The sequence below is a fragment of the Clarias gariepinus genome, chromosome 9, assembly GCF_024256425.1.
Source record: "Clarias gariepinus isolate MV-2021 ecotype Netherlands chromosome 9, CGAR_prim_01v2, whole genome shotgun sequence".
Lineage (NCBI taxonomy): Eukaryota > Metazoa > Chordata > Actinopteri > Siluriformes > Clariidae > Clarias > Clarias gariepinus.
The window spans coordinates 26625273-26644436 of record NC_071108.1 but is presented as its reverse complement, the minus strand read 5'-3'; the positions used below and the strand labels follow the sequence as shown (position 1 = coordinate 26644436).

Here is a 19164-nt window from a genome sequence, read left to right as displayed (position 1 = left end):
TCCTCTACTCCTTTATCTTTTCCTCTCTTTTTCATTATTCCTGCACTCTTGCCCTTTCAATCCTGTTTCGAAGCACTGCGAATCTCTAAATAAAACACATTAAGTTATTAGACAAGAAAATCTTGTTACAATTTGATTTAATTAAAATCGCATTATATACTTATATGTGTTTGTGTGTGTGTGTGTGTGTGTGTGTGTAGATGTGTTCAGACTATGAACGGAGTCTGGTTCAGCCGGTGTATCAGAATGATGCTTTGGGACCAAGAGCCTTACCCGAAACCCACCCTCTGCTGCAGGATTGGCAGGTAAAGCACACACCTACGTTTTACACACACAGACACACACGTGCAGACATGATGAATGCTGCTGAGTCTGCAGGTCTCTGGGTTGCTGTGAAAAGGGGAACATACTCCCAAAGTTATCTCCGGAAATAATGAAAAAGAGCTCGTCTTTTGACATGGCATTCCATTATGCTATGATTAATGAACGCATCTATATGCAACTCGTGTGTCTGTGTGTGTGTGTGTGTATGTGTGTGAATCCATGCATGTGTGTATTAAACACAGATTTTGAGGTCAGGAGATGTGTGTGGGGGGGTTGTTCATCTGTAACAGTGATGAAGTGTTTCACACAGCCGATCGTCTTTAAAGGAAACGCAGCCTCCTCTCACATCAGCAAAAATAAATCTTCACGTACACATTTGTCTTCGCTGCTCCCCCCAACCCCCCACCCCCACCCCCCTCCCGCCCATCCTCTCTCTATTTTTATGAGGAGCATATGGAAAGCCTCTATAGGGACTACTTCATTACGGCTCAGCTAAACACTCGTGTTGTTCTTGCGACAGGTCTGATTGCCGGGTCAGACAGAGCAAAAAGAATTAAAACGGTTGACACTTAAGCTTTTGGTGGGAGATGTTTTTTTTTTAACAACACCTGTATATTTTTGAAAGTGGTCCTTCTTTTTGATCTCGCTTGAAAATGCTCATTTTAGTCAAGGCCTCTAGAGAGCCCCAGTTCCCCTGGCTGCTCTCCACCCCAGTCCCAAATCTCCATACACTGTACAGAAATACAATACAATAGGGTGAAACACATACAGCATCACAATAGATAGGGATCTTTATAATTTGTGTAAACAATGCAATTCGGGCAATTTTTCAGCTGTCTTTCATTCAGTATACCTTCAGTAAGCACTTTATCCTGGCTAGGGTCCCGGGAACACTTGGTGGTGGGTGGAAATACAACCTGGATGAGATGCCAGAGCATCACAGGGCATCATTGCACATATGCGTTCACACATGCATGTGTGAAATGCATGCATGTGCATCGATCCACATGCATGTTTTTGGAATGGGGAACGAGTGGAAATCTCCACATAGGCAGTAAGCGTCAGTAACCAGGGGACGTAAAAGGCGACAGCTCTAAGGTGAAGAGTCCTTGTTCCTTATGATTGATTACTGTTTTATGACTAAAAAGCAGAAAGTAGCTACGGTTACGTTAATGTTTTTCTGATAAATCCCGCCTTCTGTGTTTTGAGTGGTTATAAGAGTTCAGTTTTATTTACGATCAGTTAGATGCTTTACTATGTGTGAAATGCTCAGACAATCAGTGTCCCTCCTTAACCAGAGACCCAGTGGATGAAAGTAAACACAGGTGGGAGAGAGTTATTCTAGCGATTAGGAATTTTAGTGACATTCTTCACTGGAAACTCATCACGTCAGCTAATGTTAAGCCAAGTGGCTCAAACTCGCACAGAACGAATATATGAATTTCAAGAAGAGAGAAATGATCAGATCAAATGTTTACAAGGAGTTTAATAATCCTCATTAAACGGATTATTAAAGGTTTACACCACTAAGGTTTACATGATGCAATTGGGCTATTATTACCATTATCTCATGTAAACACAGTTAATGGTACAAGTGCCGCCAATTAAGCTAAATACAGTACATAATAACAACAAAGTAAAAATCTAAAATGAAAATTCTACATTAAATAAATCTAAAAAAAAAACACATCTGCCTTGACAACCCTTTAGCATTCATAATGCATCAGTAGTTCATACAGATTCAGGAGACACTGGCTGTTGAGTTTATGTACCTTAATAAACATGACACAGTTCTTCTGGAGTCTCTGACCGTTCCTGTTTTTGCAGCCTAGACCTTTCTTTCTGAATCTGAACATGATTAAAAAAAAACTTTTTTTTAATGGAAAAGTCATCTCTGGAAATCTGAGCTGTTTATGATTCTAACCTATTAATCAAATTAATAAATAAAACAACAACCACAACTTTGAGAATGTACATACTTAGACAGAGAAAATTCCTGAACAAGGGTTGGACTGAGGTAGCAAAAGCAAACTACATACTGTATAACTTTTATCAACTTATGGAATGTCTAATCTTTTTAAAAACTGCCACATATGCAAGGTTACCACGATATTGGGCGTTTTCACCACTCTGGTCCATCCTGCTGTAAAGCGCAGATCAAAAAGGCGGATTGTCAGATTCAGATACAACCTTATCTTCTATAGGAAAAAAAGATTGATTTTTTTTTTCAGGTTCCTTATTTCTGTAGAATTGATGAGTCAGTAAATGAGGTGTATTACAGCAAAGCACAGCTCTTTAAGCAGATCACCATCAGGAAATTGCACTATGCAGCAAAGACCTTGCTTGTTAAACAGGATTAAGTGAAAGTACAATAGTGTGCAAAAGTCTTAAGCCACCCATAACTTATTTATATTAAATAATAATAAACTAAACGATAAAGATTAGATTAAATTGAAGAAACAAGAACGAATGTTTACTGTGACAGGCTGCAAAGTGCCTAAAGATATATTCGTTATGTAACGACCTCAGCAGCAACCTCATTTCCCTTCTTGTCTATTCCTACCACTCAGCATTCATCATCACCAGTATACTAATCACCGGTTCATGACTTAAATGAGATCTAAAAAGGCCTTCAGGAAGCCAGGAGAACTCTTCCATAAAAGATTTAATATAATAAATATTATTATATATATTATTATATATTAAATGCAAGAATGTCAGGCAAATTTAAAGCACAATATGAAGAAAAGGAGTTGCACAAGACGTTTGCACAGGACTGAATTGTGCTTTGCACAGTATTTTGATGAGGCATTGTTATAAGGGTCATGTGTTATAATTTACACACACATGCACACACAAAAATGTTGCAAAACCGTGCGTCTTTTTTTCTCTCAATGACCTGTTACCCAGTTCTCAGTAGTGAGATTAAACATCCTTTGTCCTACTTATGTATCTTCCTTTTTTCTTTTTCTCAGCCTTCCAGCACCACCAGGCCAAATGTCGAAGAGGGAATCACCATGTTCTCCACTCTCCTCAATAACAAGCACTTCCTTATCACCTTCGTTCATGCGCTGGAACAGCAGAAGGACTTTGCTGTCCGAGACAGGTAACCCCTACATTTCAGAACCTCACGCATAAAGTATTGTTCCAAAGCCTTGAGACACATTTCATTACTTTATAATTTGCTTCCAAACTGTATTTTAATGGAGTTTTAGGAATGGTTCTGCAGGTTTCCTGAAGAAAACTTGGATCTCATTTTTGATGATTTTCAGTCTCTGTACCTTACCAGATTCAGATGAATGTTTTTTATTTAAGCCATACAGTTACCTATGAATCACTTAAGTATAAAAAACTCATCTAACTTAAGTGAGAAACAGATGTTGACAGATGTTCAGGTCGGTGATTAGTATACTGGTGAAACAGACGAGAGGGGAAATGAGGTTGCTGCAGAGGTTGCTAAAGTAACAACCAATTTTTAAACTGTACACTTTGTAGCCTGTCTCAGTAAAAATTAGCTCCTGTTTCTTCAATTTAATGTAAATCATTTCATTTCATTTAATATGAAGAAATGAGGGCCTGCTCAAGTGCTGTATATGTTTTTTTTTTTTTTTTAAAGAGCCACAGCCGAGAAGGACTGTCTATGCCGCTTGACTGACAGTCTCTTCCCTACTTATTATTCATGTGGTCCATAAAACACTTAATAGGCTTTGTAATCATGTAATCTTTTCATCAAGTGCCTAAATGTCAACTTCGATTTTACACATTTGGTGTGACTGACGGGAATTTAACCAGCTGACAGTGTTCCATTATTCATTTTCTCATATCAGCTCAAGGATTGCTTATAAATTAATGCAATCTTGAATAATAAGTGGCATGGAGGAAATGCATCGTATTTGTGTTAGAAATCCTGAGCTAAAAATAGTTTGTGGAAAGTGGTCTTAGACTATTTGTAATGCTGTGACACCCTGTTGCATGCTGGGAAGTTTTATTCTGGGGTACATCAGAGACTTCATGTCTGTCTCAGCATTATATTCACATGTAATTAGGAGCTTTGGAATCTGCTGAAAGAGTCTCCAGATTCAACCACATCCCCCGGGTTTGTGGGTCGCGCACACACACACATACACACATACATGTGAAGGAAGCATTGTACTAACACAATCCCCAAAGTCAACTGTGCCTACGCACTCCAGCATATTTACACCTCTTCCTGGAAAAGGAAGAGCTTCAGACATTTTTCTTGTGTATCAATTGCAAAACACATCTGCTTTAGTTGATTAACACAACTGTTTTTGTTTTTTTTCCTTCTACTTTTTGATGTCTGTCCATTTGTCCAGATGTAATCTGGCCTCACTGCTCACGATCGCCCTCCATGGCAAACTGGAATACTACACTAGCATCATGAAGGAGCTGCTGGTGGATCTGATCGACGCGTCTGCCTCCAAAAACCCCAAGCTGATGCTCCGGCGCACGGAGTCTGTGGTGGAGAAGATGCTCACTAACTGGATGTCCATCTGCATGTACAGCTACCTCAAAGTGAGAGGATGAGATAAAAAAACTGTTATAAAACTATTCATATATATAGGGGATTTGAAAGCCAGTTCTCAGAAAATAAAAGAAAAAGAAAAAAAGCTGGAAATTGACAGATAACGTCTTACAAACTTGAGGAAGAGACACATCTGGAAACTGTACACTACAGTTGTGTAATGTCTTGGAGAAAGGTCAGAACTGTAATGTGCACATGGTGTTTATGAATGTGCACACCACGTTCATGAATTCATGGACACCATGTGCACATTACAGGAACACATCCCTCACTCAGTCCCGTCCTTGCTCCAAGACATTTCCACATGTTTGGGACATTAAAGGAGTTCCTGGGAGGCTAGAGTTTCAGACATGAATCAGGCAGTCCGATTTATGGCTCAGGCGTACTGAGAAGACTTTCTACCTTAATGGTATCCAAGTGCATTAGTGTAGCAGGGGATTATACTGTGTAGAGAAATAAAAGTCCCAGTTTGACTTGAACATTCATACCACAGCACTGTTGACTACAGTCTACGTTTTCTGCTCAGAAGGAATTTAATTATTTTAACTTTCGAGCATCAGGACTTTCCTAACAGTCTACGTTTTCTGCCGAACGTCTAGTCCCCAGGACAAATATCTCTTTTCTCTTTCCATTTTCTTTGTAACAGGAGCAGCTGGGTATTTAAACCTTATTACATTTACACCTCATTTGGCTGATGCTTTGGTTCACAGCGGTGTACACTCGACACACAGGATAGAATTGAGCAGGGTAGGGTTAAGGGTTAAGCTCAAAAGCCTGACAGAGGCAGTTTGGTGGTTCTGGGATTTGACCTCACAATATTTCCCTCCCAATCAGTAGCGCAACCAGTGCCATCGGTTTAGATCCCTTTAAGACATTTTATAAATAGGACAAACCGGTCAGGAAATCACTGCTTATAGCTACAATAATGCAAGCAGAAAAATAACTGACCAACTTTTTTTTTTTTTTTACAGATTTAAATGTGTAATTGTTGACAAACTGCTGTGGTTTAACAGGAATACAACACTGGTGGAAATAATCACATTTAGCTTTTGCAACAGTATAACAGCTTCTCCCAAATGCGACACATCTAAGACGTATAATCTAACAATCAAGAAGTTTAGTTTTTTTTTCCCAACAGCTAATGCACAATCCACTGTTCATGTTTACATCAGTAAAATGTTCTCATTACGTTTTTTTTCCTAGGAGACGGTCGGCGAGCCATTCTTCCTGCTCCTGTGTGCAATCAAACAGCAGATCAACAAAGGCTCGATAGACGCCATCACCGGGAAGGCGAGATACACGCTGAACGAGGAGTGGCTCCTGAGAGAGAACATCGAGGCCAAACCACTGGTGTGTTGCAATACGCTATCTGACATGCTGTCTGTTCATCTGCCGTAACGCATTGCGTCTGATTAAGACGTCTGCTCGTGCACTTGTCAAAATAGCAGGCCTGAAGTCTTGTTGTGTTATCGTGCAACTATCATAATGAGCTCTAAAAAAAAAAAAAAAAAAACCTGAAAAGAATTTCAGATGTCACCACAGGAGATGAAAGCAGCTTGATCAGCAAACTGCTGAACGTTCCTTAAGGCACATCAGCTGTAGCTTTACCATGAAAGTTGCTGAAAGACACGAAGGCAACATTGGCTCAAGATTAAAGCTAAGGGCGGCTAATGTACTGACAGCCTGAAAGCCTTTTCTTTAGGGTTTTCTTTTTTTACATCCGAGACGCTCATTACAATAATTGCACAGTAGCGTAAGATAACTTCAGGCTAGCTGACTAACAGTGTGGGCTTGGATTATATCCCATTCTGACATCTCCTCCTTTCAGTTCTTCCTCAGTTCCTTTTAGATGATTTAAAAGCAATTTTGTTGATGTTTATTTTTGTTCATATGTGTGTGTGTGTGTGTGTGTGTGTGTGTGTTCCAGAACATTAACGTATCGTTCCAAGGCTTCGGGATGGACTCAGTGAGTGTGCGTGTGATGAACACAGACACCATCTGTCAGGTGAAGGAGAAGATTTTAGAAGCTTTCTATAAGAACCTGCCCTACTCCCAGTGGCCCCGAGAGGAGGACGTCGAATTAGGTACAAAATGTTTGTTAATCAATACGTTCATTAAGGTCTTAAGACATTCAAGTAATAAATGCAGAGAAGTAATAGTACAGTAGGTAATAATGTTATGTTATACTGTATACTGTAGCAGTCACCTTCATACTGTCGATAGACTTGAACATACAGTGCCTTGCAAAAGTATTCATCCCGTTGAAACATTACGCCTTGTATAGTGTTACAACCGGGACTTTGTGCATAAAAAATCACACAAAATGTCCCATGGGGCGCGTGGCACTGTAACCTCCAGAGTCGAGGGTTCAATTCTCTCACATACTGTGGTTTCCTCCCACAGTCCAGGTTGGGCGGTGGGACAGACTCCAGGTCTCCCCTGACCCTGTAGAGCATAAACAGTATAGAGAATAAGTGAAGAGTGAGGGAAAATACCCAATGATGTAACATAAAGAACAATCCCAACAGATTCCATGAAAATGTACAGTATATGTTATGATTGTGTAACTATTCACCCCATTGCTTAGTGCAACCAGTAGCCACATGATGTCACATATGGACCTAGAATAGACCCGACCTGTGTGCATTAAAGTGTCACATTATCTCAGTATAAATGCACATGTTTAATAAAGGAGATTTCTATACAAACTGAGGATCAAAACAATCAAATAATTACATGACCTCTAAAACTTATACCCCTACAACTTTTGCATTATTATTTGTGTTTTTTTTGTTTTTTTTTTCGTTCCAAGAGAAATTTTATTCTATCTCACTAATTTGAGTTGTCGTGTGTACATTCCTGGCACAGAGTGCGAATAAAACACTACAAAATGGCTGCAACCAGGCTGTAACACTACAAAATGTGGACATTGTCCCAGAGGGGGTGAATACTTACAGTATGCAAGGTAGTTCAGGGTGATAATATGATATAAGATTGGACTAATAGGGTTTATTGCAGACAGCGAATGAGCCCATGCTTAACATTTCCATCTGGCCCTCATATGGCTATGGAATGACAATGATTAATTCGTCCCAATCCAACCAGAACACAATAACAAACTAACCCTAATGATGCCATAACTTAGTACAGAACTTACAATTGGGTCAGTTTTGGCCCAGAACCGAAATGCCGCACAGGCTTTATATATGTATTTGCTTACATTTGGGACATTTTTGGCCCACATTCTAAATGTCGAGGAAACTTTTTACCTGTTGCAGCTTCCAGCTGGCCCACTTTTGGCACACAACACACATGCTGTTGACCCTTACACTGACCTAAATCGTCTGCAGTCTGGGATGTTGGGATTGTGTTTCAAATTAGTGGTTCGAGTTAACCGTCAGAGGTGACGCTTAGAGTTAGAATTAGACTCTTACAGTTGGTTCGATGATGATTCGACGTCTTCTGACCTCTTTCGCTCGGCAGAATGGTTTCCCGGTGGAGGCTGCAGCAGCCGGATACTTCAGGACCTGGATAACACCTCTATAATGGAGGACGGCAGGAAGAAGCTCAACACTGTGTTTCATTACCAGGTGCGTGTTCTTTTTCCCCTGAATTCCCCTTCCTTAAACTGTATCCCTGCATGAGGCAAGACAAAAAGGACCACAGGGAGAAGGTGAATGAGTCGGAATGTGTGTGCAAACAGTCATGACCCTTCCGCTCTTAGCAGCGTGACTGTTTAGCTTGCGAGGTGCCACAGGGAATGAGCTGTGAAGTATGTGTGTGTTGTGTGTGTGTGTGTGTGTGTGTGTGTCCATGCATGCAGTGGAGCCACAGTCTCGGCTCAGTGAAAAGGCTGTCAAACTCATTACACAGTATGTAAACTTGTTCGACTTAATGAGTGCTTTCGCTCCTCTCGAGTGGAGTGCACTACCTCTGACCCTCCTAAACTCTGACCTTTACACTCTTGCTCCTTACAGATCCCTGAGGGGGCATCACTGGCCATGAGCATGAAAGACAAGAGAGAGAACACACTGGGCAGAGGTAATGACCACGACCCTGTCTGTGTGTGTGTGTGTGTGTGTGTGTGTGTGTGTGTGTGTGTCAGGCACAGTAGGATAGATGTGCTCCGCTGACTAACATATTAAATTTGCCTTTACCTGCTTTAACAGACAGAGATCTGTCTCTTCTTTATACTCCATTACACATGGCTGGTAGGATGGGAATCATTAGGCAACTCACGATTCAATTTGAATTCAATTTCCATTCGGCGCTCTACAACACAATTATAAAACAACTCCCTGTGCAATTTATGTGTCTACATTATGTAGTTCAATAGCCTACGTCTTCCAGCAAAACCACTTGTTGCTTTTAAAACATATGATTTTCAGCCATCCTAAAAAACATAGAGGTATTTTAATTATGGTTGTCAGACCTAATTTCACACTCAGTATGTGAAGTGATCACTTTTAACTGTTTCATGAATGAATTTATTAAATATATATTTTATTGCCTCTCTGTTACTTTAAAAGGCATGTCTTTAATTAGTCTTTTAAAGATCCAATATTTTTTGAACACAGGTCTCAGAACTCCTCCGCAAGTGTGTGTGTGTGTGTGTGTGGGTGCTTCAGCTAAAATACTCCTCAGATTTTCACACCTCAAACTCTCTTCATTTCGCTGTCATTATGTTATGTCATTATGTTAGTGTTAGCAGAGCTGTTGTTATTATTATTATTATTATTATTATTATTATTATTATTATAAGCGCTGGTAATTTCCTATATGAGGTCACCATTGGGGGGAAATCTACAGTTCTGTAATTCCTACTGTATATTTAAACTTTTACAAAAATTGAAAAAGGACAAAGACAATGTTTTATGTTCGTACACGCAGACTAGAATTGACAGCTTTTGATTAATAGGTGCCCTTTAAATAAACACATTTTATCTAAAAAAACAAAAAACAAAACAATGACCATATACTTTTTGCTTTTTGGGACAAATTGTTGCGTTTTGGAACAAATTATTAGTATTAAACAAATTGTAAAGTATCTACTGTATATTCCTGTCATAAATAGAAAATGAGAAACAGAAAACCAAGTTTAAATTCAGGCCAGAGTGACAAAGGTATCAGGATTTCCAGTTTTCTCTCTACTCATGTTGTTGAATGACAAGCACCCCTAAAAATTCACGGTACAGTTGACACCCACAAAAATGAAACAACAACAACAACAACAAAAAAAACCTAAATGGAAAATAGCATCTTGTAACTCGTCCAATAATACAGCTCAGCCACTGCAGCATGTCATTTCCTCCTTCTTTTAAATTGTGCTATTTTTTTTGTTCCAACTAAACATCTTGTGTTATTTGTTTTAATTTTTGAATTTGAAATGACCTACAGTAGGTTTTAGTTGCATTTACTGCATGCGTGCAATTATACAGTATATGTACTTCTATGCATAACTCACCAAATTTATTAATAGATTTCAATACATTTAAATAACATCCATTGAAGTAGACTCCTCTTACATAATCATACAGTTTCATGAGCTTTGGATGGACATGAACCTTTTTTTATTAATACCAAATTTCCTGCATAAATGCTCTTCCGAACCATTTTCGAATACATTTGTTCACATCTGGTATGATAAACGAGGCCCTTTGTGTGTAGATGCTGAAAAGTTGTCTCCTGATATTTGAAATGCATCTGAGTGTTAAATGTTTTAAGTAATTAAAATTGGAATGCAATTTGCTGAAGCCCTAGTACACAAGCTAATATAAATCACCTACACATGCTCTCTCTCTCTCTCTCTCACACACACACACACAAACACAGGCGCTTCATAATTAGGGTCAGTACAGTATGTGCTCTTGTTAGGACTTGTTTGTAAACCAGAGAAAGCTAATGTCTTCTGTAATCATGGCGAGGTCCTAAAGCTCATTAAGCTGGCTCCACTACCAATCAGTGCGTCTCCTCTTCTGACCTTGCTAACACACATGCTGACTACTTCTCGAGTTTTCTCTCATTAACCTTTCGCTCAGCCTACCATGTTGAATTTCTCTACTTTAATTATTCTGTCATTTTGTTTTTTTTTACCTTTGGCTCTATGTCTGATGTCTGGTTTACCGAGTAATTGTTCGTTTTTCAATACAGCTAAAGACTTGGACACCGAGAAGTATGTTCATTTGGTAAGTGTGTGTTTCTCATTCATGCACACACACACACAAACATGAAATTTGAGGTCTGTGGGTGATTATGCAGGTTTTTCCTCATGTCTGGAGGAATTGCAGTGTTCGTAAAATCAGTGACAAACAGTGAAAGAGAGTGAGACATGGTAGACAATGCTTTGGCTTATGTAAGCCGAAATCCACAAAATTAAACTGACAACATGAATTAGTTGCAGATGCATTGGCTTGAGAAGGAACGAGAAAAAAAAGCCTAAAAGTTCTGTTTGTTCTTTAATGAAACTTTCCTGTGTGTGCATTTACTTTTATTGAGGTTTAGTGCTCATTAAACGTCTATAAACTTTCAGCACTCCATTAACTTCGATTGTTCAGTGTTATTTGGACCTCATCGAGCTTTGGCACACGTGATTCATTGTGCTTTATTCAATTTCAATTCAATTCAATTTTATTTGTATAGCGCTTTTAGCAATTTTCATTGTCGCAAAGCAGCTTTACACAATTAAAAGAATCATTTAAGTTTGTATGAAATGTGAATTGGAATGATGTTTATGATTTTGTGATTGGTGCAGGTCCTACCCCATGATGAGCTCGCAGAGACGAAGAAGTCCCATAGACACAGTCACAGGAAGAAGGTGTTGCCTGAGATTTATCTCACCCGCCTGCTCTCCACTAAGGTAAGACTTGAAAGCTAGGACACCTTCACAGCATCAGTTTTCTCCTTTAAATCTTTACGAAAGGCAACGTTTTTAAAGGTTATTGGTTAAAGATTGGTTAGAACATTTTTTTTTATACAGATGTTCACCTGAAATATTTTCCGCGGTATGTAGGAATAAAACATATCAGGGTATACAATTATAGGAAAACTAAAAAACAAAGTATTGTTTCCAGTTACGAGCATAATTCGTTTCGGGAGCGGGCTTGTATTTCAAAACACTCGTAAATCAAAGCATATTTTCCCATAAGAAATAATGGAAACTCAAATTATTCATTCCACAGCCAAAAAAAATAATTTAAAAAATAAAAATAAATAAATACATAAAAATACTTATGTATTTCCCTTTAAAAAGAATCGCGACAGAGCAGTGTTTCTGTGTAGAGCAGAGTGTGTGTGTGTGTGTGTGTGTGTGTGTGAAGCCGAGAGGGGATGTGAGGGGGGTGTAAAGGCGAGCGTGTTCGTGTGAAGGGGCACGGTGTCAAATTACGCGCACACACATATCGTCAGGCTGAAAAAGAGAGGGAGAGAGAAATGTATCTTTAACCTCTCCAATGAGACTTTCTTTTGCTTTGCACGCAACAGTACACGCGCGCTATACACACACGCTTACAAACACAAAATTAAATATGTTTTACACACACACACAGATCAGTGGTCACAGTGTTATAGTAAACAGTTTTACGCGTGCACGGATGTTGATTATATCAGTAAGATACACACACTAAGACCCAGCAGGGGAGACGATTACCCACAATTCTGCAGTGCAAGAGAGAAAACATTGGCTTTGTTGTGATCACGTGTTGCTCTGCGTCAAAACAAGAAGCACATGCATGATACATGATACTCGGTACTCGTAAACCAAGACTTGTTCGTTTTTTTTAAATCTCTCGTCTTGCGGAACACTCACAAACACTCATTGCTTCATATTTATTAATGTTTTTTTTTTTTTTTGGTCAAGTCGCACAGTAACCTATGAATTATTTAAGCAAGTTGGTAATTAATTACCTAATGCCATTTGTGTCATTTCATAGTTTTGGATGTCCAAAAGAAGTGTTCTAGAATGTAGAAAATAAATCCGAACTTGTGTCCAGACTTTCGACTGGTACTGTTCATTATTTAAGTTATTAGTTTATTTATATTATTAGTTTAACATAAGGAAACGATGGGTAGCTCAGAACTTTTGCACATTAGTTTAGATAACTTTAAAAAAAAAAAAAAAAGAACCCTGGAATTGCATATGTAACACATCGCTTTTTAAGTGTGGTTGGGTGTTTCAGTAATTCAGCGTTTTTGTTGACGTCAAATCCAGTTTTTAAAAATAACTTTAAGAAAAGCCAGGATCTCAATCACTCTAATCAGGCACTTGTATTTAAGTTACAAGTCTTTTAGTTAATGCTGGACCTGTGCGAGTCTTTAATTTACAGGATTAATGCGTTTGCTCTCCTTCGGCACCTGCCATTAATAAAGCAGTCGGTTAGAGTCTCACTGGGATCTCAGAGCAGCTTGTTAATAAATCCTCAAACATAAAGATTTAGGTATTTGCAGGGAGATTAGCTAAATATCGGTTCTTATTAATTGCGGTTCTGTGACGTTGTGTTTCCTCTCCGACTCTAATAATGATTAAACTATAATAAAGCATAACCTCAGCCTCTCCACAAACATTTGTTCTGCAAGCAATGGATTTTAAAATCCCATAGTCATGGTTAAGCCATACCGGCATACTGTCCCACCCCGGCTGTTTATACAGCAGTACAGTATTTAGGAATGTTAACACTACAGTACATGCATATGGAGAAATGAACGATCCTAGAGTGCAATTCCTGAGGGCGTAAAGCATAGCACTTTCTGTATTTTACAGGGGACGCTTCAGAAGTTCCTGGATGACCTCTTCCAGGCCGTCCTCAGCATCCCCCCTGAGAAGCCGCCGCTAGCCGTGAAGTATTTCTTCGATTTCCTCGAAGAGCAGGCCGACAAACGGGGGATCACGGACCCAGACACACTGCACATCTGGAAGACAAACAGGTACAGAGAAAGAAGCAAGGAAGCAGCTCTGTTAGGCAGCGTAGAGCTTGGTGGTTTGAGTTTTCACTTGACTATAGTTTGAAATAATCATATTGACCCAGACCGACACACACACCCACTCAATCTCGATCTGTAATAGCAGCAGTGTGGGCTTTTTTACCGACTCATTTACAGAGTATGCCAGGACGGACTGTTTCTCAGCTTATCATATTTGTGCCAACATTCTCTGAAATATTTCTGTTTGCATTCTTTCTTTTTTCTTTTTCTTACTTTGCAGCACACTTCCTGTATGTATTCCTGCTTAGATTTTCAACATTCATTACATTAAATCAGATCAGATGGCTTTACTTGTGCTTATGTAGGAACCTGCACGATAGTGTAGAAACAGCAGTGTGGATAGGGTAGAGAATATTGTTTCATGTCTCCACTGGAAATTACGTTATGTGCTCTGCTGATGACGCTCACTGGGATTGATACTGATTGATGTTCTCATTTGTTATAATGCTTCTCCACAGCTCATGCACATATCCTTATAGTCCTTATAGTATAATCTGACGTCTAAGGCATGTTCTCATAGTGTTAAGGTTCCTGGATGCCAAGCTCTCAGTGGATAATTATTTTGTTGGCCAAACAACATTAGCTGTGTGGAAATTAGCTACGGGGCAAATTCTCAAGGGCTAGACACGATTGCGTTAGGCGTATTTCAAATGACTCTAAAGGCTATTAAGAACGTGACTGTGAGAAACAGAATGGAGTGGAGACGAACGTATTTGGCTCCCCAGTGACACTGAAATGTGTTTTAATTGCTAATTTTTAATGACAAGACTTTCTCTCTCTGACTCGTCTCTGTATCTTTTTTTTTTCCATCTCTTTGTCTCTCTCTCTAAACCCCCCCCCCCCCCCCTTTTTAGTTTGCCTCTGCGTTTCTGGGTAAACATCCTGAAGAATCCACAGTTTGTTTTCGACATCGATAAGACGGATCACATGGATGCGTGTCTGTCTGTCATAGCTCAGGCTTTTATCGACGCGTGCTCAATCTCTGACCTACAGCTGGGAAAGGTAAATGCACGCATGCGTCCAACACAACCACCCCCCCTCCTCCACACGCACACACACCACACAATACACCAGTAAACTCATCTGGAATCCATTTTGGAACTATTGTCAACACACAAATGAAATGTCTGTTCCTGCACCTGGATAGCTTTAGCATTCAGTATCTCTGTTAACATCTCCTCTCAAATCCTTCAGTCCTTCTGATGTGTGTAAGTGTGCACTGTATGAGTGTAAATGCCTTTATGTACGGCTCTAACCTCTCATACTTTAAGTAACCCTTTCACTCCCTTAGCCCTGAATTAAACTCCTCAATCATCCTGCTTCATCCGCCTCCAGACCCGGAGAGCTCCTCATCTTCCTCTGTCAACACACTCCTAACATTTCACTCAGAAAAACATGGAATAGTTACCCTAGCGCCAATAAAATCCACACACTCTTCTCGCTTTACTTATAATATATTGCTTTCTTATGGCCATGATGGAGTCAGCATGGAGATCTCCCTTCAAAATCTTTGCGTTACTCTTCTTGTATTGACATACACATATAGAGTAGGACGTGTATTCCCCACCAAGGTACAAAAACATGCCCACACACACTCACACTCACAGTGACCTCCGGCTGCTGATCTCACTTGCCATCTCCGAAGGCCGAAAGCTGAAACACACAAACACACTTCTTTTATCTTGCTCTTTTTTTTTGATGATTTGGTCAGTGATAGCGAGGCATGTCGATGAGACGAAACTGTGGGTGTGTTTGTGTGTCATGAGAATTGCAGGGGGGGGGCTTGGATGTCAAAGGTCAGAGGCCACCAGACAGATGGAGTGCGCAACTGTAAGACAGGAAAAGAGAGAGAGACAGGAAAAGGAGAAGGAGAGCGAGATAGTTAGATATATAGACAGAAGAGCTGTAATGTAATGTAATTACACACAATCGCACATTGATTACGCTTTCATGGATTAATTCTGCTTTAATTATCTGACTCAACTGTAATTAGCCTGCTGTTTATCAACACAAAAGCATTGAAATACTGTAATGCAGAGAACGATCATGCGAAGGCTGCTCGCATACAATGAAAGTAATAATGAGGAACTTACCTACAGAGTTCATCGCTTCTGAAGAAAACGCAGGGTCAGAGCTGGAACATATGGAATGGAAGATGCAGCAATTAACACAGACATAAATTATTTTGCATTTCAGTGAACTCAGTGACACAGTAAGACAAATTACAAAGTGTGTTCAAGCCGAACCGGGACTTTTGATGGTGCAGAATAACAGAACAAATTTACAATTTAATTTACAACTACCTTATTTCTCTATAGAACTCCTACGAAGCCCTCTTTAAAACCCCACACTTATGCGTTCATGCACTTATCCCAGTGTCTCACTAGTGCTTGAATACCATCAAGGTAGGAATTTTGTTTTAGCCATGAGGCCCGTAGGCCTCCCAGGAACCCCTTTGATGGCCCAAACTTGTGGAAATGGCTTGGAGTGAGGTCAAGATTGTATGTTTGGAAATGACTGTTCTCTTCACTCACTCAAGGTTCACAAGGTTCACAGATTATAATTCACAGACACACCGCTTTTTTTTTAATCATTTTTGCTCCATTTAAATATTTTAATACAGCTCAGTGTCTCGTCACACCGTACTGTGCTTGAAGTCTTCTGTAAATGTTAATCAGTTTTATTCCTCCATTTATGACACATTTTAGTCCCGGTTTGACTTGGACGCCTCACATATATTTAAGTATGGTATTAAGTATACAATAATTACCTTACCTTATATATAATATATCATCATGGGTACGTTTGCTGATGACATTATTAGCTGTTGTATTTTCTCACAACAAGGCTTTTTTTGCCTTTAATATTACAAAGTTAAACCAGCTTGTAAAAGCAGTTAGTTCTGAGCCACTGATTTGATTAGACAAGCGGCGATCCAAGGGTGCTTCTATTAAGTATAACCACTGGTACCTTTCACTGTTCATGTCCTGCTGCTTCCCTGTGTTATTTGGTACATGCAATTCCAGTTTTTTTTTTTTTGCACTGAAACCGTTTTCTTTTTTTTTTTTTTTACTTTTTTATGGACTGTCAATCAGTTTGTGGGTTGGCATGGCAACACACACTGCTCCATCCAGCTGTGGATTCTTTAGCAGCTATTTTCATTCATTCATTCCTTAGTTTTTAATAATGCTCATACTATGTACAATCAGGAGGCAGACTGGAGCCTATACATGTCAGGTGTTTTATATTTCTGGAACTGCTGTATTTACCCGCAGGTGAATCCCAGCTGAGCTGATATTCATTACTACATTCTTGCTCATGTAATACTGTTTAATTATATAAAATTGTTTAAAAGGAGGGTCCAGAGAGACTTATATTTTTATGTAATTATATATCTGAGCAGTTGGGGCTTAAAGGCCCAATAGGGACAACTTGGTGGTCGTGGGATTTAAACCTGGGACCTTCTGAACTGTTGTCCAATGGCTTAACCACTGAGCTACTGTACATCTGACCCCTATTTACAACGAGGGGTTTAGGAAAATCTGTCGAAATCCTAGTTTAAGAATATTTACAGTAAATGAGGATTCTGCAATGTATTAGAAGAGGTAACTCTTAGCCTCATTTTGACGGCAGGATTTCTCTGCTACCCCAAAAAATTACTTCACTGTATGGATATAAGAAAAAAAAGCACATCTGGAATAACCAGCTTTAATAGTGTTCATTTAAGTGCTTTAAAACAATGTTTAGGATTAAAATAAGATGATTTAACAATGAATTTATGCTAAGATAATTTTTTAAAAATCATTTTAGACCAACTGCACTCTATCGGATATAGCGCAAACCCGGTGCGACTAAACAGCTGACTTGATATGATGTGTCACAGATTACATTAGTCCACCATTCTGTTAAATTCTCAAAATCTAGTTCACACTAGTTCAGGATTATAATATATATATATATATATATATATATATATATATATATATATATAATATATGAGTAAGTTATCATTTCTTAGCTAACAGTAATGTTTTTAGTTTTTTTTATTTTATAGTAGATGCCGCCCATAAATGGATTAAACATGTGTAATTGTCAGTAAGGTGGCGTTTTCTGTGAGAAAATGTTCATTTAAAGTACAATTTTCGAAGACGTCTCCAGTGTTGGAGGCAAAGCTGGAGGTTTTCCAACAAGTCTTCAAGACAGAGTGTTTTGTCTGTTTGCAGTTTTCTCGGTCACACGACAAGCTGTGATGGTTTTGTCTAAATAACTTCAAAAGAAAGACAAAAGAAAGGTCAGTGAGAGGACAACTGTTTATAGCTTCTGTAACTCGTCTCACAGACGCTACACAACATTAAATGCAACCAGAAACAGATGAAATGTTCAACATAAAGGAATAAAGCAATCTAGTACGAGATGGTTCGAGCTGCATCATCTCATCCTGTTGATTATTTCCTAAAGCGCACACTGTGCCATTTAATATTCTGTAACAGATTCGAAGACCGTGCATTTTAAAAACAATTTTAGTCTAAGTTTACTGCCGAAGTATCCAGAAAATAAATGTTTCATTTCTTCACCTGTGCTGATCCTACTTTCTTCTATAGTTGAGGTTTATTAGAATTAATCTCATTACACCCAAGGTTCTCGAACCGCTGCACATTTTTCATGTTTTCCTGCTCCTAACACACCTGCACCAAGTTATCATCTACCTCCAGCCTCGAATCGAGCATGTGCAGAAGTGGAACAGAATAAAAAATGTCTCCCATTAGAGTCCCTGAGGAGGAAACGGAGAACCCGTGCGCTGCATACACAACACTGATCAGCATTAATCTTTCCCCTACTTTACTAGGAGTGCATGTTGCACTTTTCCAGAAGTGCACGTCTCGAGACCTGTGCTGGGAACATTGAACACTAGAGTGTGGATGAGGAAATCACAGGCATGTCATTCATTACGCTTGTTTCATTTTTGATTGACAGGACTCTCCCACCAATAAGCTGCTGTACGCTAAAGAGATCCCGGAGTACAAGAAGAGGGTGCAGTCTTATTACAAGCAGATCCAAGAGATGGCGCCACTCAGCGAGCAGGAGATGAATGCACACTTAGCCGAGGAGTCACGCGTGAGTTACATTTGAATACATTTTTTTAAAAACTATATAATATATAGTACTGTGCAAAAGTATTGGGCCACCGCTCATTTCTTTCGATTAATTTCAGTTAAATGATGTAGATAAAAGTACAGAAATGGGAACAAATGTTTTACTAGTGCCTAAAGATACAATAAAAATATTGGTTGTTTATGTACCAACTTTAGCAGGAACCT

At 39.2% G+C, this 19164-nt stretch overlaps 1 protein-coding gene across 1 annotated transcript in view; it reads left to right on the top strand.

Annotated features, from left to right (window-relative positions):
* The window catches only part of plxnd1 (plexin D1), a 96933-nt gene that overhangs the window by 74220 nt on the left and 3549 nt on the right, over positions 1 to 19164 (top strand). Inside the window, exons 23-34 of the mRNA XM_053504977.1 lie at positions 201 to 305; positions 3300 to 3430; positions 4662 to 4860; positions 6074 to 6220; positions 6798 to 6954; positions 8354 to 8460; positions 8848 to 8911; positions 11021 to 11055; positions 11622 to 11726; positions 13626 to 13789; positions 14701 to 14848; positions 18821 to 18961. Coding sequence (XP_053360952.1) covers positions 201 to 305; positions 3300 to 3430; positions 4662 to 4860; positions 6074 to 6220; positions 6798 to 6954; positions 8354 to 8460; positions 8848 to 8911; positions 11021 to 11055; positions 11622 to 11726; positions 13626 to 13789; positions 14701 to 14848; positions 18821 to 18961 — 1503 coding nt within the window. The remainder of the gene's footprint in view (positions 1 to 200; positions 306 to 3299; positions 3431 to 4661; positions 4861 to 6073; positions 6221 to 6797; positions 6955 to 8353; positions 8461 to 8847; positions 8912 to 11020; positions 11056 to 11621; positions 11727 to 13625; positions 13790 to 14700; positions 14849 to 18820; positions 18962 to 19164) is intronic.